At 36.9% G+C, this 21479-nt stretch overlaps 1 protein-coding gene across 4 annotated transcripts in view; it reads right to left on the bottom strand.

Moving 5' to 3' along the window:
* Positions 1-339: 339 nt before the first annotated feature.
* LOC108714442 (tight junction protein ZO-2) overlaps positions 340-21479 on the bottom strand; it is a 70692-nt gene continuing 49552 nt past the window's right edge. For 3 of the 4 annotated variants that reach the window (XM_018258701.2, XM_018258680.2, XM_041564189.1), the window contains 14 exons: positions 20208-20274; positions 18836-18986; positions 17889-17997; positions 16881-17091; positions 15573-15760; positions 14600-14695; positions 14434-14513; positions 13607-13817; positions 13073-13173; positions 10598-10810; positions 8656-8766; positions 6916-7248; positions 3434-3519; positions 340-1283 (listed from right to left, as the gene is read on the bottom strand). In XM_018258701.2, the coding sequence (XP_018114190.1) occupies positions 1118-1283; positions 3434-3519; positions 6916-7248; positions 8656-8766; positions 10598-10810; positions 13073-13173; positions 13607-13817; positions 14434-14513; positions 14600-14695; positions 15573-15760; positions 16881-17091; positions 17889-17997; positions 18836-18986; positions 20208-20274 (2123 nt within the window). In that variant the 3' untranslated portion in view covers positions 340-1117. The remainder of the gene's footprint in view (positions 1284-3433; positions 3520-6915; positions 7249-8655; positions 8767-10597; positions 10811-13072; positions 13174-13606; positions 13818-14433; positions 14514-14599; positions 14696-15572; positions 15761-16880; positions 17092-17888; positions 17998-18835; positions 18987-20207; positions 20275-21479) is intronic. The other variant, XM_041564184.1, reaches the window with a different exon arrangement.

The raw sequence follows: 21479 nt of genomic DNA, 5'->3' as shown, positions 1-21479 counted from the left end.
CTTTGGACTGCAGATTTCGGCATGTCTGCCTGCTCTAATGCGGAGGACAAGATGGACTGGATATATTTGGTACATTGTTAGTAATTACAATGATGCTACACACTAACTAATCCCATAAAAATACACTGTGCAACCACACCTATAGTATTTTATTGAGATTACACTTTGTATGGTTTTTTTTTTGCAGGTTTGTGATTGGTTGTTTTTTTGATAATAAATCATGCCTATATTTAGACTTCAAAGGTACAAAATATGCTAAAGGTCTAGTAACCCATAGCTTTCACACAGCAAACCAGTAAATATGGTCTGTCGATTGGTTGCAACAGAAATATCCCAACAAAGGGAGAAAAATATGATTTTATTATCAGTTGTTTATGTCCATAGGAACAGTATTTTATATAGAATGGTAAAGCATTTAGAATCTTGTCTTTGTAACAGCCAGATCTGACAAGAAAGCTTTAATAACCAATTCATTTTTAAAGCAGTTCATCATGTATTACTTAGATACACAGCAAAACAAAGGATTACCCATTCAACATTGTTTTAGGTTTTTGTTATAGTGCAAGAAATGTCTACCTTAGGGATGTCAAACTGGAAGCTCTCTCAGCTGTTGTTAACTACAGTTCCCAGCATCCTCAACAGTAGCTATACTCCACAAAAGTTTTATGGCCACATGCATGGCATCCTTGATATAAGACATTATTGTAGCAAGGCACTTACAAAAACATGTTTTGGAATGTCAGATCCATGAGTTACCACATCCACATTACCGACCTCCAAATCCATCAGCAGTTTGTATGGGGATAGTTGATTATATTTCCCCAGCATCAAACAAATGAGCAGATGGATACAAACTCACAAAAGCCTGCCTCTGTAGGATGAATATTTCCAGTTCAGTATAAGGAATAACTCCAGTGTCTGTATAAGGAAAACATTTCCACATATCTCCAATGTGTCAAAAAAACTGAGATGCATACTACCTGTACCATAAGTTACATGTGACTTCCTGATATATATATACAGTCTATAAGACTTTACAGTATCAGCCCACATATAAGTAGTCCGTTCTCTTAATCATCTCTGCAGTTAAGTCCAAAATGTAGTCTCTGCAGGAGTTTCACAGCTCTGTATCTCTGTATTTTGAAGGCTGGGAATAATAGCCGCGCTTTGATTGGTCAGCCAGCTGGCGCCGATACTCTTCTTCCTCTTCGTCGCTGCCATAGCTTGCTCTGTTATCTTGGTAGGTTCTGGAAGGGGGTTTTTGGGGCTCTGGTGGCCGAGAACTAAACAAAGATTAAATTCAAAATATGAGCAATCATGTTTTTTTTTTCTTACTCTACAACTGATCACCACAATCCTCCCAATGTAAAAATCTGAATTATTTTATTTATTACATGCAGTGTGGACTAGTGTTGTTTGACCTAAATCAAGTCATTTCCTCTGTTAGTCTGACACTCATAAGTCGATATATGTGCACATGGAGCGTATTATCCACTGCGTATTTTTCCATGTTTATGCATCTGCTCCATTTATCTAAGCCACTTCAGCCTGCGATGCTCACACACAGCAGAAAGGGAGTTGGCCACCGTCAAGTCATATATTTGTTTCTAAACTCAAAGTGACAGTTTATTGTTAACATTTTGCTCATAGTTTAATAAACATAGAAGGTTTATTTCCTAGGACTCCACCAGACAAGAACTATAACAGTACAGTATTTAGGGTTCAGTCCTGCACCGTGTCTCAGATTGAATTCATCTCACCCTATTTCCTTAACTATTACCTATATGGATATTATACATAAAGCTATCATGTCTAGCCATCTGTCAAACATATAATGGTCGCAGTAATTGGCGATGGCTTACCCACTTAAAGGGGCGGTTCACCTTTCATACAACTTTTAGTATGTTTAGAAACTTTTCAATTGGTTTTCATTGTTTATTTCCTTAAGTTTTTAAATTATTTGCCTTCTTCTTCTTCTGATTCTTTCCAGCTTTCATTGACCCCATCTAAAAAAAGCAAATGCTCTGTAAGGCATTTCACTTTATTGTTATATATCTCCTTGTTATTATTCAACTTTATATCCAGGCCCTCACCTATTCAGATTCCAGTCTCTTATTTAAATCAATGCATGGTTGCTAGTATAAAGTGGATCCTAGCAACCAGATTGCGGAAACTGCAAAGTGGAGAGCTGCTTTATAAAAAGCAACATATCTCAAAAACCACAAATAATAAAAAATGAAAACCAATTGCAAATTGTCTCCGAATATCACTCTCTACATCATACTAAATGTTAACTCAAAGGTGAACAACCCCTTTAAACCCTCAGGTGGCTTGCCAATAAGTACCACACAAACTACTGAATATACCTAATATCTATTAAAACTAGTAATCCTTTGGCACATCCCTGCAATCTTGCTCTTATTAAAGGCGTATCTGTCCCTTTCCATTTTCTGTGCTGTTGGTTGTAACTCCTGAAATAATGTTGCATAAGTCAGTTCTCCTCCAGGTTTTTAATTAGCCAAGCATCGCATCTATACCCTGTATAGAAATGGATAGACAGATACAACTTTCAAAGAACAATTACTTTTAATGATAATGTCAGTTCCATTTATAATGTACCTATGAAAATATATTAAATGTTTTGGTGGCACCCCACACTGGTATTGGTATACATTGGGTTTGAAGCATTAACCTCTTGTGAAGCAATATGGAGGATTCTGAAGCCATACGATAAGGCAAGTTTAAGGGTAAGGTCACACCTGGAGATTAAATCTCCCCGAATCTCCAGGTGTGACCTTACCCTAATTAAGTGTCTATATAATATTATTCTAATAGCACCATTAGATGATAACGACATCATGAACTCACTTTGACTTGAATCCAATGGCCAAACATTATTGTTAAAAAAAAATTAAAAAAAAGGAGTGGAGTTATAGATGAAAAAAAGGGAAAAAAAGACGGTGTGTTGACAGACATAGAATTCAGTGGTAAGCTAGACTTCACTCCAAAAAAGATGACAACGCCAAGAGACACAAGTGATCTAAAAAGGTATTTTCTCTAGTTACTACAACACCTACATCTGCCTCTACACAGGGAGTAAAGCATCTAATAGGTAGACCATACATCAGCAAAAAGCTATTAGATAGAAATAACTTCTGATGACATCACATAATTGCACTGGAGTATAATGGTGCCATAAATGGACTAGAACCATCATACTAATTTTTTTTTTTTTTTTTATATATTTTACAGCCAGTTGGCTGTAGAACATTTTGGTTCTATATTCAGAAATACTAAATATATATTTTTTTGAATTAAAAAGAAAAGATATATGCCACATTACCTACAACTGCAATACAAATTACTGCTATTTATGCACCAGCACTGTATGTGCAATTTATACATATTACCGCCAAAAAGAAGGAAGTGTTACCTTGTTTGCTGCGGCCGAGTCTGTTCATTTTTCTGTGACTTTACTGGCACAGCATAAATATCAGGAAGTTTCTGGGCGAGCTCCAGCTAAATAAGAATAAAAGTGAATACAGTCAATGTTGTATTTGTTGGTCATGGCACAATCAATATAGTATAAACTCATGTCATGCCATAACTACTGTCCGCCTCCGATCAACAATGTAATGGAAACCCATTACCTTTTCTCTTTTCCATGTCTTCCTTTATATGCCAGTATGTTAAATACTTACTTCTGTGTATAGTACCATCCACAAAAACGGTCACACCTACAATATTTGAAACCTCGTTGTGTAGTTTCTCTTTGCCTCCATACTATATACTTCCTGGTCCGAAATAAACTTGTAAGGTTATTTCACAAAAGGTCTTCACTCTGGGGCAATTAATTGCCACAAAAAGAAACTCACACATATCAAGCCCTGTGCTTTCTTCACATTATATATACACACTTGGGGGCTGATTCACTAAGGGTCGAATATCGAGGGTTAATTAACCCTCGATATTCGACTAGGAATTAAAATCCTTCGACTTCGAATATCGAAGTCGAAGGATTTAGCGCAAATACTGCGATCGTATGATCGAAGGATTATTCCTTCGATCGAACGATTAAATACTTCGAATCGTTCGATTCTAAGGATTTTAATCCAACGATCGAAGGAATATCCTTCGATCAAAAAAACTTAGGAAAGCCTATGGGGACCTTCCCCATAGGCTAACATTGACTTCGGTAGCTTTTAGCTGCCGAAGTAGGGGGTCAAAGTTTTTTTTAAAGAGACAGTACTTCGACTATCGAATGGTCGAATAGCCGAACGATTTTTAGTTCGAATCCTTCGATTCGAAGTCGTAGTCGAAGATCGAAGTAGCCCATTCGACGGTCGAAGTAGCCCAAAAAATACTTCGAAATTCGAAGTTTTTTTTACTTCGAATCCTTCACTCGAATTTAGTGAATCGGCCCCTTGTTGTTAATAGCTTGGACACAACAGTTTTGCATGCTAATGGTGTAGAGGTAGAGGTAGTTAGATCAATACTTGATACCTTGATCTATCCACATGTCATGACAGCCCCCTAAAGACCCGATGTGCGAGTTATTGGAATTTACTTTAAAATATAATTATTTATATTATATTATTATAAGCAAAAAGAGGGGACAGTTATGCTGTTTGTGCAAATTGTTATATCAGTCTACAAGAAAAAATATATACCCAAGTAAATATTTTTATTACCCAAGTATCTTTCGAACATCCATATATTTGAATGTATTATTGGTACACAGGCAACATATTCCATTTATAATTTGGCAAGGCATTCACCATTCTCTAAATGAGATGGTGATAGATCTTAATGGGCTGGATACTCCTTTCATTTTCTGAGGGTGGCAACGAAGTACAATTTTTGGAAGAGGGCAGTTTGAGCTACAGACGCTTCCATAAATCAATGGACAGAATTCTACATTACATTAGCTTTCACGCACCCTGTTCCCTATGTGCCCTCTGTGTGTTTTATTCTTAATAATTTGCAATAATATGAATAGTGAGGTGTTTAAGAGTTGTACAATTATACCGTGGAAAGGGTTATAAATATCATACCTTAGAGCATGCATTAAATAGAGCAAGAAATACTGCCCAAATAGACAGAAAGTGGAATGTAAATGTGTTATAATCACTTCTCAGCATAACACAGGATCTTCTACTATTAAATGTGAGGTTAATAAACAAACATCTGGCCAGACAGCAATCTACCAGACCAAAAAACCTATATGGGGTAATAAGCGGGCATAAATCTTAAAACATACCTTAATGCCCAGAATTGTTATGCTAAAACATCCATTAGATTATTGCTGTAGAGGTGGAACCATTATCACCACACAATTTATGTAATAATCTGTCCTTGTGATTTAAAATAGGTGGGTAAAACCCAAATCACTATCATGGAACACATGGGAAACCACATGTCTGCACTGAGAGCTGCTTTTGAAAAAGGCTAAACAGAGTTTGCCCTATATAGTCACTATATAGAAAAAGATCATTGCAAGCCCACTTTTCATTTTATGGGCATAAATACAGTTTTCAGCCTTAGTAAAGGAGGTGACCGTTGTCAAAGGGAAACTTTCTGCATTTAAACATTTAACATTGTATCTTAAATGAACATTGCACTTATTTATTATTTCTTGGTCATTTTTTAAATTACATGATTTTAGTCTAAGCAACTTGACTATTACAATATATTTTAACATTATGTTTTACATTTTTACATTTATTGCTTTTTGTGTTTTCACCTATAAGTGGCAGTGCTAAGTAAGGCACACCTTCATATGGACAGTTTGGTGATTGGACTTTCTATGGTAGGGGTAGTCTATTGTGTATACACAGAGATAGATAGATAGATAGATAGATAGATAGATAGATAGATAGATAGATATATGAAGGCTTGAGCACACACTTCGAAAAAACCTTTCACCTGGGTGCAAGACAGGACGGCTTGTATAGTAATAGAATGCTGATGCACACCAGGATTTTTCTTTTAAAATTTACTTTCTTTATTTAATCGACGTTTCGGTCCACGTCTGGGACCTTTATCAAGACCTGATAAAGGTCCCAGACGCGGACCGAAACGTCGATTAAATAAAGAAAGTAAATTTTAAAAGAAAAATCCTGGTGTGCATCAGCATTCTATTACTATATATCTATATCTATCTCTATCTATCTATATCTATATCTATATCTATATCTATATATATAATTTCCACTGACAAAAGGTGCACACCAGGATTTTTCAGTTTAAAACTCCATATTTATTAAATAGATTTAAAACAGGAACCGGCCAACGTTTCGGTCTTTTTTTTGGCCGGTTCCTGTTTTAAATCTATTTAATAAATATGGAGTTTTAAACTGAAAAATCCTGGTGTGCACCTTTTGTCAGTGGAAATTGGATAATGCAGCTATTTTCAGCGTAGCACCCAGGTATGTCACTAATCATTGGAGTCTCTCATGGATGGTGTGCGTTAGGACTTTGAATGTGTATATATATATATATATATATATATATATATATATATATATATATATATATATATATATATATATATATATATATATACATATATACATATATATATATATATATATATATATATATATATATATATATATATATACATATATACACACACACATATACATAAAGTTTGAAAAAGAAGCTGTTGCACGCTACTATCTTTTTGACATATTATGAATAACTTTGGTCAAGCTTTTTCTAATTTGTTGATAAAAAAGACATAGAGGCAATTAACATCCATAGATTTCAAATACTCTAGGAGACCCCTAAAATCATAGAATTGCTCAAAAGAGAAGGAAAGCCGTTTAGCACTTGGGGGTGCCAAATGTTAGGCACCCCCAAGTGCTAAACGACTTTCCTTCTCCTTTAAGAGATGTTAATAGTCTTTCTTACCCTTGCATTTTGAGCCTCTTGCAGTTCTTGTAGCCTTTGTGTTCTTGCACTGAAGTCCATTTTTTCAAATATTTTGACCTTTCCTAAAACAGATTTTGGAACATCAGCTCCTTCCTTAATGGCGCTTACTTCTTCTGGAGAAGGGTTAACCGCAACTGGAGAAGGGTTAACCACAACTGGTGCCTTCAAAATTGGCTTTCCTGCAAAAACAGGCTTAGCTGCAGTTGGTGGAGGAATTGCCTTGGCAGAACCTCCTGAGATCTCACTGCTGATTCGCTTTGCCTCAGTGGATCGTGGCAAATCATAGATATCCTCTTTGCTTTGTGCCTTTACCTAAAAAAGGAATACATATTTGTAAAAATGGAAAATACATTTCTACTCCTCTGCAGAAATGTACTTATCACAGACCAGAACACCAGCACAGAAGCAGAGGTTTTAATATATGTAGCAACTTGCAAACTGGAGAGGAGCAGCCACCCCTTGTGTGGCCTCCCACTTGAAAGACTGCCTGCTATTTCTGCTTACCTTGTGTAAACTTTAAAAAAGATCAGTGCTGAGATTAACAGGCCCCTGCATTGTTTACACCTCAAATTCAGACAGTTAGCTTCACACTTTAATCTCACCTGCATTGTACACACCTGTGACAACTCTGTTGTTCACAACCCTAAAGCCCTGTACTGTTTACATCTCAGACCCAGACTGAAAGTGCCCACATTGTTCACAATCATACAAACTGCCGGAGGGCTCCCTGTGTGTGCCATACCCTGCCTAGACTATGCTCCTTGTGTGTGTGCCATACTCTGCCTGACATATGCTACTTGTCTGTGCCATACTCTGCCTGACATATGCTACTTGTGTGTGCCATACTCTGCCTAGCCTATGCTCCCTGTGTGTGCCATACTCTGTCTGTCCTATGCTCCCTGTGTGCCATATTCTGCCTGCCCTATGTTACTTGTGTGTGCCATACTCTGCATACCCTATCCTCCTTGTGTGTGCGCCATACTCTGCCTGCCCAATGCTCCCTGTGTGTGCCATACTTTGCCTTCTCTATGCTACTTGTGTGTGCCATACTCTGCCTGCCCTATGCTGCCTGTGGAATGTGAGCATGGTATGGTTTGTTCTGGGGGTTTGTTAGTAGCCCCTTAGAGGTTTTTTTGGTGTGCTACCACCATTAATTTGGATATGGACTTAAAAGATCTTGTGGTAACATGGATGTGGTTTAAAGTGGGTGCGGTTTAAAAACAAGGAGTGGTCATCCTTGGCTTCCATTATCGGCCCTCCACCACACAGGCTTGAAAAATGCAAACCATCAATACCACAGAAGTTGGACAGCTCTGCTCTAAGAAAAGGATCCAGCAATTAAAATAGAGTAAGAAGCGAGTGCTTAAGTTACTAGATCAATGGTCACATTCAATTCAATGAGAAAAACATATGTTCTACATCCAGTGCTGGGCCTATAATTCACACAATACATGATAACCCATTGAATACATTCTCATTTCATTGAATCTGGCTGCATGTGAAACATCTGAGAATTTTTTAATGAATTTAAATAAAATGCAATTAGACTGCAATCAGTGCAGTCCATTAACCTGCATTTATTAGACTTGTTCCTGATATTCAAAATAATCTGGTATGTCCAAAGGCATTAGATTTGCAACCCAGCACAGTTTAGCAAGTAAAATATGGATTAATAATTCAGTTTAATGCACTAAGCAGAACAAACAGAAAATAGCATACCTTTGGTGGTTCTGGCTTGAATGTGGGAGGTGGACTGGGATCCCTTAGCATTTCTCTGCTTCCAGCTTTTTTCATCTGTCCTCGTGGCTCTGGCACAGGTTTAGCAACAGGCTGTTATTTATGACAAATTAGATTTAAAAACGTGTCACCATGGCAAAAGTATAAATAAAAATATACGTAAAGGGGCTTATTTATTATACTGCATAAAACTAAATTCACCAGAAAAACTGTGTAAAAAGCTGCGTAAAATAAATGGCAAATTTATCAAGGTGTTTGTTATGTTATGCCATGCGTACGCCAGATTTGCCGCCGCTATTTTACATTGCTTCAGACCTTTGTAAGTAAAGCTGCCCATAGATGAGGATCGTTCGTGCCAATCTTCCAACCAGCGATGAACCATTCAGATTAATATAAAGTAGTAAAGAGAACAAATCACATGATGCTCAGCCCTTTAATTGATAGGCAGCAATCATATGAAAGTTATGTCTGACAAATAGTAGTGACAATCTCCCATTGATATTGTCAGATAGGCAACACATGCAGAGATCGTTAGCCAATATAAATCTTTTAACCTGTCCGATGCACTGAACGACCAATTCGCCATGGTACGAAAAATGTCAAGACACTACACACACTATCTGAAAACCGTACAAACCTCCATTTTGTACAATGGTATCTTTGTGTTCATGGCCAGCTTAAGTTCCAACTGAAATTTTCATTTTTCTTTTCTTTACATGCTGCTTCTGAGCTACCTGCTGTTTTTGCTATGGTGCAACCAACAGAGCTGTGCATAAACACAGCACAGAAAATCAAGGAAATATCTCCATTCCCATAACATGGTTTCTTCTGAGATTACGCCGAACAAAATGGTAATTGGAAGCATGAAGATTTCCATCCTGAAAATACACCTCCTTCTAAATGCCAGGCAGTCTTAATAGATGTGGTTTAACCACTGAGTCAGAAAACAGCAAAGGACACACACTGCTTTCAACTGTAAATATATTTACAAATCTATATTGCACAGCTGTTTAGAATTATTATTTTTTATTAATATGGTTGGTTTTTTGCTTTACACCGAGTGTATTTATTGAAGAATCCGTAAAAAGGCCAGTGAAAGCAGAAATTAGATTTGCCCTATATGCAATTTAGCTGCACTTTTGCAAGTTATTTGTAAATAAAACCTTTATTCAAAAATACGTTCTGTTTAATTTGACAATGATTTTTGACCTACATCAATAATATTTATTGTCTTAATTGACCCACATTATTAATATGTATTATCTTAATTATAACTTAGTTAAAAGATATTTGCAGATATAAAAACCAAAAGGAAATACACTGCAGCGAAACTAGAAATAAAACGTGTACTAGATGAATCATTTTGTCATTATTGGCCCTTTAAAAGTCACAGGTTATAATTTGTTGGAACAATTTCTAAGATGCCTGTAAGTTAAAGGGGTGGTTCACCTTTAAGTTAACTTTTTAATTGGTCTTCATTATTTTTTTTTTATAGATTTTTTAATTATCTGCCTCTTTCTTCTGACTCTTTCCAGCTTTCAAATGGGGGTCAACTGACCCCATCTAAAAAAAATGCTCTCTAAAGGTACAAATGTATTGTTATTGCTACTTTTTATTGCTTCTCTTTCTATTCAGGCCCTCTCCTATTCATATTCCAATCTCTTATTCAAATCAATGCATGGTTGCTAAGGTAATTTGGACCCTAGCACCCAGATTGCTGAAATTGCAAACTGCAGCGCTGCTGAATAAAAAGCTAAATTATTCAAAAACAACAAATATTAAGAAGTGAAAGCCAATTGCAACTTGTCTCAAAATATCACTGTACGTCATACTAAAAGTCAACTCAAAGATGAACAACCCTTTTAAGTTCAAGTAATACTGCTGCATATTGAAAGAAATATCTGTTCTTAGAACTTATTGATACCTCTTCTTGGAGCACAGGTTCTGATGAACGGCTAATGGCAGACACAGGCGGTGGATCATCAACAAGCTCATCTAGCTCATTGTCAGTGTATGCGCCACCCTCACCATCCGTGTCCTCAAAGTCACTGACTAAGCGACTGTCACAGCTCAGGTAGTCCGCTCCCATTGCGGTCAGGTATGACATGCGGTCATCATCCTCATCTGCTCCTTCAGCCTGAAAAACCATAAATACAATCAGAATGATTGGATGTAACACAACATTTACAATGTATATGAATGATGGGTCCCCTCACCTTCCAGTTCTGCTTTTCCAATGACTTAAAAAAAATGTCTAGGTTAGCTATGTGGTTTACATTTAATTCTAGCTGATTAAAAACTATTCTGTTTTTCCCAAGTACTGCACAGCAGAATTTTTAAAAAGTTTTCATTATGCAACAGCTATTTACCCCTATGAAAATGAACGGAAAAATGAGAAAAGGTGGTGATGCAGGAAGGAACACCAAATCAGGCAGTGGTCTGTGAACATGTACACACAAGACACTTACAGAGGGTAGATAACTTGGTATTATGGGTAGTAACATGCAAAGTCCCCCTGAACCCTACACCCTATTTTCTTTTTTCCCCCATTAAAGGCGATACCCCAAATGTGTTGGCTGCTCTCTAAGGGAATAACAGAAAGAAAGCTTACTTACAGCACAGCGCTATGCCGTTACACTGCATTGTGATGCTGATGTAAGGAAAATAAATATGTTTGTGCAGATTCTAATGCTTAGAAATACACCAAATACTGCCTGTGCTAACACTTCTCTACTGCCTTCCCCAAACACTTCACTTCCTTCAGACTGGCTTTCATACAACTGGATACCTTTAGGCAATTACTGGGGTTTGAAACACAAAAGTGATTATTCATATGTGATGCTGGAAGGTTATAAGGCTATTTACATTTCTAGCAAATGTTTTAAGGGACCCTATGCTCTATGCTTACTGCATGTGATAATACAGTGAAGAATAAAGCAGATTTTAACAAAATCATACAAGATCTTTTTTTACCATGCTTTATACAGTAAGAGTCTTTTACTACAAAGTCACTTTACCCGATGAGGATACCCATTTCAACAGCCCTCACCACTAAATGATTAAAGAATCTTGGTTCTTAAGGGCAGAGACACACTGTTTTTCGGGAGGTAGTCGCCCAGCGACAAATCGCTTCTTCTTCGCCAGACTATTCTTCCTGAACTGTCTTCTTGCCGGCTAGAATGTAAATCGCCGGTGGGATGGCACCTGGAACTCTTCGTTTTCTGAAGTTGCTCGAAGTCACGAGGGAACTTCGGAAAGTTGAAGCGACCCAAGTGCCATCTCACCAGCAATTTACATTCTAGCTGGCGGGAAGGCAGTTCGGGGAGATTAGTTGCCTGAAGAAGAAGTGATTTGCTGCTGGGCGACTAATCTCCCAAAATAGCAGCGTGTGTCTCTGCCCTAAGGGAAATTTTAAAACAGAAAATGGAAAAAAGTATGGGAATAAAAATCAATGAAAACTCTCTGGAGAAAGGACTGAAGCTGGGCCTTGGATTTATGGCTAATTATGTAGATTAAGAACTGTCTGCACCAAGTCAGAACTACAAACATGTGTAGACACTGGACTAGTTGATCAGATACAATTCCTTCTATTTCACACCACTAAATTAGTTCCTAATTTTTATGCAATCTTTTTGTTCAAACCACTGGATTAAAGCTGAAAGTCTGCAGTTCAACTGCATCAGAGTTGTTTCATTTAAATTTCATTGTGGTAATGTACAGAACCAAAAATTAGAAAACAAAAGTGGTCTGTCCAAATATTTATAGACCTAACTGTATATCAGAGAACACCACAGCATCATTGTAATGGGCTTGAAAAAGGAACTAAAACATTTTGCAAGTTTGCTTTGATTACGTTAGTTAGACAATAATGGTATCACTTTTATAGCGATTTATTTTTTATTTCAAAGTGGTTACCGTGTAACATTTACCAACGGAGAAAACACAAACTAATAAGCAACACGACAGTGTGGAGCTTTCAACGCTACACTTCCTACCCAAGCTATTAATGTTGTATAAAGCACTGAAAGTAATAGTGACTTACAGAGTCACCTTGCAGCATAACTGATCACAGTGTAAGAATGTGCCTCTTTTTATGCAGTGTCACACTGGGCTATTTGGGGGTAGGACAAAATACTCAAAATCATCCTCCATTTGCTTCTAAAACAAGTGTAGGTGCACTCGCATGTCAAGTTATTGTTGCTTGGAATCTCAAAATGACACTTTTCCAAGTAACAGTTGCCTGGCAAGCAAGTGAATCCACACTGTAGCCCATCTCTGTAAAACTACTGTTTCTGTCTCCTTGTCAATGACAATTTTAAAAAAATCTCTATTGACCCATGTGCCATTGCTCATACTCATGTCAGTTTGTTTTAGACTGAAGACAATAGATAATCAGTACCTTTCCTTCAGATACCCAGACTGCTTGGGTCTGCTGTTCCTTGATCGCATCTTTTATGCTGCCATACCAGCTGTCATTGGCTGAGCTTAGATTGATAGTGGCTGCAGAAAGAAAACAATTATAACTTTTTACAAAATTGTGAACATTAAAAACACAGAAGGAGATAAATGGTGCAAGATTGTGTGCCCCCAAACAGATACAGAAGCATATTACCGTACAAATAAGAACCGATTGGCCAGGAATCCTGTGCAGACACTCAATTGTTAACATCACTAGGGTGCATCCAGCGAATGCATGGGCTGCTCTGCACAGGTTCTGGCTAATCCCTAAATTTGCTTCATGGTGTTAACATTACTAAACAACTTTATATTTATAACATTATAATGTAATTTTGGCCACCTAAATATAGAACTAGCTTATTAAACAGAAAAGGGCAGGCAACAAGAATAAGCAGGTAGCAGCTAATTTTATGTCAAAAGACTCTGTAATCTACCAATTACACGTACAACTGTTTGAAAAATGTGTGTGTCGCACCTGTAATAAGATGAGGGCATGTCTTCTTGAGTTTAATTGCCTGGTCGTACAGTTTTTTGGAACTTTTGTTTGATGTGGGACACAGCCTTTGTCTCATGGTTTTGACTCCTTGCTTACTGTCTGGGTTAAATAACACAACTATGGGGAACCACTGTGTGTAGTTCAGGAGATCAACGGCTTTGGGAGTCACATCCAGCAATGCATGTTTATCCTTATAAAAAGAAAAGCAATGTATATCAGAGGGATTCAAAAAGACCATACGTAAAACGGATTTTTACATTTCCTGCTTTCTAAAGCCTGAAAGTGAGCATGTTGAGCGTGTATGTTCACTTCCACTCTCATTCATACGTGGTTATTACATTGCATTAAAATGCCTTGCCTCCCATCCTCTAAAGCTGGATTTAGCATCTATTTCTCAAAAATGCTGTTCTACAAGTCCTAATAAGTGTTCCAACTCATATCTTACTATACCTGCCTTTTAGGCTAGTCTTCTAGGGATGTCTAGAAAAGCAAACAGCAATTTGCCTCAGATATGATTCTGATTGGCCATTGTGCTGGGACAGAGATCTTAATTGGTCTAAAGTACAAAGAACACAATTCAGAATGAATGTGTCAGTATGTGAATCCAACTAAAAATTATTAGCTGGGGATTTATTTCTTACTCCCTTTTTTCGGGCACCCAGGTGCAGCACAATGCTGTCCTTGTAAATCCCTAGCCATGCTATCACAGTTTCTGAAGTCTAAACTTGGATCATTCAAAATAAATCATTTTATTCAATCACCTTCTTCATTACAAAGCCTTATTTAAATAAAGTTTTAAAAAGTACCTGCTCAATTATCATTCTCACTGTATTCAACCGCACAACGCCAGAAGATTTGTCAGAGCCAGCATCTTTGGGCTCAGTCTCTGCAAAGGATAAAATAATGATTTACATGACCTTGCAGGCTCAGTGAGAAGGTGAAATACAGACTTAGCAATAAAACAACACTTACTGGCAATTTGATATAGGCTTGGCATGTCACTTGCCAGTTTTTCCATTGCTACATCAGCAATAGGGCCGAATACCACAACAGGTCTTTTAAAGCCAGCTGAAATAGAGAATATAAAATAAGTTCTACAGTCACAGAGAACAGAACAGTAAATAAAAGACATGACTGCACCAGAGTTAACCTGGACAAATTTGCTTGGCAGGGGGGTGTACACATGTACTAAGGAATACTGTATATACTTCTGTGGAAAAAAACCTAAACTTTATAAAATATTGGTTAGCATGTGGCTATGATTATGAAGAATAAATCGATGCACTTCCCATGATGAGAGGTAGTGTTCTTAAGTGTTATAAATGGAAAGTCATTGTATCTCTAGATTCATTTGAATAAATACATATGATGTTCCCTGTACCCATATGTGTCACTGAATAATCTACAAGAATAGTTAATGTTAAGATAAGCCTTTATATATATATATATATATATATATATATATATATATATATATATATATATATATACTGTGTATTATAGTACAATAATGTATAATATTACTCCTTTAACTGTTAAACCGCAACCATATATTTGTCTTAAAATGGATTTCTGCAAAAGTTTATTTGCTAAAATTGATAGGTAATTATAGCCAAAGAAACAAATTAAAAGATACAGTATATGAAGAAGCCTTCATATGTATATCCCAAAGTGCACAAAATAATTGACATCATTAAAGATTTGTATCAAATAACAGGTCTTTGGCAAACAAAACTCCCATCATCCACAGCAGGCTGCTGTTTAACATTCAGAACTGGCTAAACAACAGTACATTCCCAGCAATAACCAGATTTGTATAATAGTGATGGAAGGCTAAAAAAGGACATGGACCATAAAAAGGTATATGGGATGGGGCTAATGCTGATTTCTGCATAAGAAAGCACAATAGACAAACTTCTCTGTACCACTACAATACCCTTCATACCTTCTCGAAGCAGCACTCTTTCATAAGCTGGAAACTTAGTGCTAACTATAGAAACGCTAGTGAGGTCATCACGGCTCTTCCTTGCATTCTTTTTAGCTCCGGATCTTTGGCCCCGATTTTTCCAGAAATCCGCTCTGTCTCCAGTGGCCCCTCTTTGAGCAAGCTGAACACTGGCCAACTGATCTGCTCTGAAAGATGCAAGCCATTTCCAATTTTATTACACACCTCAGTATAAAACATTAGAAAGAATCCTAAAATTATGGTGTAATTCCAATTGAAAAGGTCAGTACTGTCTATCCATAGACTATAACAGCATGTGAGGCGCACAAGAGCCATTAGTGTGAACTAAACTAGTAATTTAATCATGATATCTAAGGTAAAAAAAACACTAATCTTTATATTTTTTTAGTTTTTTCAATTCGAAATTCGACCCTTGCTAAATATGCCCCTGAGAGTGTGATTACACCCTTGCCATCTATCTTTCAAACTAGTCTTTATGTTCTTGCAAGCAAGAGTGCAGATTGAATTAATAGGGACAAATGCTTAGTTATTTCTCGCTGTACTTGCACAACTGAGATTCATCCATTCCCCTTTCCTCTCTCTTGGCTTTCTAGTTTCAAGTGAGCTTTAGTTACAGTAAAACATGTCATGCTCCAGGTGTTCTCATATAAAGGACGACTATACTCTTAACATTTCTTCTGCAAGATTCCAGTGAAATATAGAGAGAAGGGAATGTATTATAATTTTCCTGTTGGGATTTAGGCTCTGGATATTTTTTTAAATCAGCTAGTAATATAAGGTCATGGTACTGCAACAGCAATAGAAGCTCTTGAATAGTAGCATGATGTGAAACATGAAACTATATCTGCATTGGTAACCCCCATGTACTACAAACAGTTCAGCAGGGTTACATCATGGTCTGCTGGCACCTGAAGTTGTTTTTACTCTGTCCCCTGCACGTCTCAGGCAAATAAACCAGGTTGTGTGTTGGGGGGGAGTACCAGGATCACTTGTGCAAGTAGAATTTCCGCATTTTGCCACCACTATTAAAGTTGTCACACTCATAGCAGAATCAGCCCTGCAGTTCTGCAAGGAACTTTCAGAGTGGAATGCCTCTTTCAATTTCATTGTATAGGAGTGGGATTGCTACGATAAACAAAAACATGCAATAAAGTAGTAGTATGCAAGACATCATTTTTTTTTAAGTGTAAGAAAAGACAATAATAGCTCTACTTATCAGGTTTCTGAAGAACACGGATGTATATGTTCCCTGGAAAAGCAAAATATCAGACAAAACCAAGACAATACCTGCTTTTACTTGGAATAAGGCCCTTTTCCAGCTCATTGGCAATCCTCACAGACAGCCAGTTGCCAAGTTTCCCATCATAGAGTGTATCAACTACTCGGAAAATCTCGGCTCTTGTAAACGACAAAAACTGTGGAGCTTCTTTCTCATATTCAAAATGTGTCCTTATAAAGAATGAGTCTCCCCGGCCACAGGCAAGTATGTTTTTGTACACTGGATAAAAGAAACAAACCCTAGTCAGCCCATTCTATGTTGCTCAGCTAATTAAACAAAGGTTGCCAGCATTCATTTCTTTACAACTCAGCTTGTTCATTGTGTAATAGTCTGCAATGAAAAACATTTCTTTTATATGTAAGAATACATAGTACCATACCTATACAGCAAAGTGATTTCATACATTGATCAAGTGAATAATATTGCATGTAGGCCTACAGATATTAACGGGTGAAATATTAAAGCGAAATGTCAGAGTACATGGTATGGTGAATGTCAGAAAATACCTTTCCATTGGTGTCAGTGTAATTCGCTGCTAGTAAAACATTCGAATTAAGTAACCACTGGAAAATGAAGGGGAAGGCAATTTCCAGTAGTAACATGATTCAAACATACCGGTTGCCACTACCCTAAATGCACAAAAAGTACATTAGACACTGCTCTAGTGCTCTGGGCAGGGTTGATTCTTAGGCAGCCATCCTGATGCTGCCCACCCTCTGTGCTTAGCTATTTTGTCTTCCTATAGTGTCAAGGTGGTGTCACATGATTAGTGCAATAGGCCACCCTGGTAACTTGTGAGGCACTACCAACTGAGAAATGTTTCCTAAGTTGGCTCATGGCAGCGCCCTTGGTTTCAGGAGATAGGAGATGACATTATTTTTAAAAACCCATAAAATAATTAGGGAATGAACAGAATTCCAAACACAATGACAAAGAAAGGGAGCCCTTATGAATGTAAGGACAGGCATATGTACTGTTTGATACAACCCTCAATTCCAAAGACTTAGTGTAATTACCATCATTTCTGCTCTGACTTAGAATGGTAACTTCTTCTCCTTTAGGGACTTCCAACAGGTAGAGAACTGCCTCCTCTCTAGCTATGCCTCTGAAGTCCTGAGTATTTACCTTGGGTAATGATATGTAAAAAAAAAAAGATTTAAACGTTAATATGATAGCACTTAAATCCTTGACTTCTATTAACAATTTAGAATACTGCTAGTATACAATATACAGAACTCTGGATATTCATGACTTAGTGGGGGGTAGGGTTGAACAGTTTCAACGACCACCATGCAATTCTATTGGTTGGCAACCTGTCAAAACTGAAGGTTTTATCTGACAATGGCCCTTCTAGTAAGATGGGTGGATGGGGCTCTGGAATATGTGGAAGTGAAAGGGTCAACAGCTCTTTCTTCAGCTCATACTCTGGTGGCTCATGGGTAGGGTTGCCACCTGGCCAGTATTTTACCGGCCTGGCCAGTATAAATTATGGTTGATCCCAATGTTATTAAAAAAAAGATAAATAAATAGGAAGGCCGGTGTTTTTTTCTGAAAAAGGTGGCAACCCTACTCATGGGTGCACTGTGGGTGCTAGTAATAAACAAGTAAGGACAACAACTGGATGGAAGATTCAAACAGTCAAGATCCCTTGTTTTTAACCCAAGCATCATGGCAGGGGGAAAAGGTTGCAAGCAGGCTGCATTGGCGAGTGGGCAGTGAGGTGAACTAGGAGTTCACAAAATTGAAATCAAGGCCTGCTCAGTTCAGCTAGTTGCCTTGGGTGAAATAAAAGTTTAAACAAAATGGAAAATCTGTTAGTTGTTAGAAGACACAAACCATTTAATAGTGTGGTTTATCTTCTATTATTATGATAGAGAGTAAAATATATGAACATATCTCACTATGTACACAGAACGTATATTTTATTATATTTTAATATGTAATCCACTAGAGTCTCTCTCACCTTAAGCAGCTGATCTCCTTCTTGAAGTCCCTGCTGTTCAGCAGCACTGCCCTCCTGCACTCCGGCAATAAATATACCAACGTCATTTCCACCAGCCAGGCGCATGCCAACAGTGTCCCCTTTAACAAACTTGATCATTTTGGTACCGGGTCTAAAGATCAAATTCAATTTCTTATTACCTCTGTACTTCAATCTTTTGTACAGTGCAATGTGTGGTCTAACAAGTTGACATTGATCATTCAAGACAAATTGGTTTGTTTTATACCAGATGTCTGATGGACAGTAGTAACATGAATGTCTCAAAGTATTACACTATATTACCTCAAAAAAACTTGCAGATGATATTACAATTAGGTGCACTATATAAGTATCTGTAATGATGTAATTATACGATTGTATGCCACATTTGAGTCGTATTGCATTTAGACATAATGTTTCAACATCTGCGAAGGAGATATTGTACAATTGTGAGAGTATGTTTTTTTTATTATGTGAACTGGAAGTAAAATAAAAAACTTTTGAGTGATAAAAAAAAAACTGTATAATGTATTTGAGTTTTTTTTTTTTTTTTTTAAATATACACACTAAATTAGGGTTTTACTGTTACACAATCTTATTAGCATGTACATAGGTGTCAAAAGTGCAGAATATGGAGCAGGTTTGTACAATTTAAGATATAATGGTTAACAGTATAAAAATATTGAAAAAGCAAAATAAACAAACATTTTCACTCACATTAAACACATTCTGCACCGCTTTTTATACAAGAAGGGTTCAGCCTTAAAGAAATGTTTTCTAGCATCTGAGTTACTTCAACTAAAAGGCTTTAATATTAACCAACATTTATACTGATGATAAATTATTGACACAGATGTTGGGCACAAGGGAAGTTTCACTTTAAGCACCAGCAAAGGCTGTACACCACTATTCTGCAGAACAGTGTGACCCCAGAACAGGTGGGTTAACAGGATACATTGTATTAAAGGGTACCAAAACTAATTTTTTATAAATTAATTTTTTTTAATTCCAGAAAGTCTTTCCAAGCAACAATTGCCTGATAAATTGACAATGAACTACTAACCCTGCTAAAACAAAACAATCAGAATCCCCCAATTACCATTTGAGTTACCACAAACTATTAATTAGGGATTCACTGCAGCTTCCTACCGTAATCAAATTGAAGCACCACAAGTAAGACACACAGGCACTATTATCACTCAAAATCCCGCTTAATAAAAGGGGCAAGAGCTACCTATAGTGCTTCACTTTACATTTTGCCATTTATCATCATTAGTTAACAGGTTTCTGCCAAATTACTTCACAAGCATCCAAAAAAAAGGGTCAATCAGGATTCCCCAAAGTAAAAACATACCCATATATTTCTTCATCTTCAGGGGTTGGTTGCAGAAACACCTTGGGAGCAGCTATAGGCAGTTCTACTGTACAAACGAGAAGATAAATAACTAAAAACAACATATTCACGAAGCACAACAGATATGCAACACAGGGCAAATTTACTTAAGGTTGAATATCTAGGGTTAATTAACCCTCGATATTCACTGTTGAAGTTAAATACTTCGACTTCAAAGTCGAAGGATTTAGCGATATTCGCTCAATCGAACGAAAAATCGTTAGATCGAACAATTGAATCCTTCTAATCGTTTCATTCAAAGGATTTTTATCCATCGATCAAACGATTTTTGTTCGACCAAAAAAAGCTAGCCAAGCGTATGGGGACCTTCCCCATAGGCTAACATTGACTTTGGTAGCTTTTAGGAGGCGAATTAGGGGGGTCGAAGTTTTTTCTTAAAGAGACAGTACTTCGACTATCGAATGGTCGAATAGTCGAACGATTTTTAGTTCGAATCGTTCGATTCGAAGTCAAAGTAGCCCATTTGATGGTCAAAGTAGCAAAAAAAAAAACCCATTCGACTTTCACTCTAGTAGACTTTGGAGTTCTTTAAAGGAACAGGAACACTAAAAAATTCAAGTCTTTAAAAGTAACGAAAATATAATGTACCGTTGTGCTTCACTGTTAAAACTAACATGTTTGCTGCAGAAACTCTATATTAATTTATATAAACAAGCTGTTGTGTAGCCACGGGGGTAGCCATTCAAAGCTGAAAAAGGAGAAAAAACACAGTATACACAACAGATAATAGATAAGCTCTGTAGTATACAATGAGATTCTTCAGAATTTATCTGTTATCCTTTGTGTATCCTGTGCTTGAATGGATGTCCCCATGGCTACATAGAAGCTTGTTTATAAAAATTATTGTAGAGTTTCTGAAGCAAACACATAAGTTTTACCAGTGCAGGGCACAAGTACATTATATTGGCATTCCTTTAAGACACTTTCAGATTTTGGTGTATATACCCAGTGCAGATAACAATGAATAAGCATGGTAGGACATAAGCCTTATACTGCAACCTATGACATTGGATGTTTTTGTCACAGCTTACAGAATAAACTTAAAACACCTTTGCTATATATTAGCACAATAAATAGGATTTGCGTTGCATTCTACCTATACTTTCATATTCCCCTATTATAACAAACTTTTTTGAAAGTTTTTTTTCATAAAATCTCCTACCCCCTCCTTTTATAAACAGAGAAATTTGTTAATAATCATTCATTATCAAT

The sequence above is a fragment of the Xenopus laevis genome, chromosome 1L (assembly GCF_017654675.1).
Source record: "Xenopus laevis strain J_2021 chromosome 1L, Xenopus_laevis_v10.1, whole genome shotgun sequence".
Taxonomy (NCBI): domain Eukaryota; kingdom Metazoa; phylum Chordata; class Amphibia; order Anura; family Pipidae; genus Xenopus; species Xenopus laevis.
This window is presented reverse-complemented; position numbering and strand designations above follow the sequence as displayed.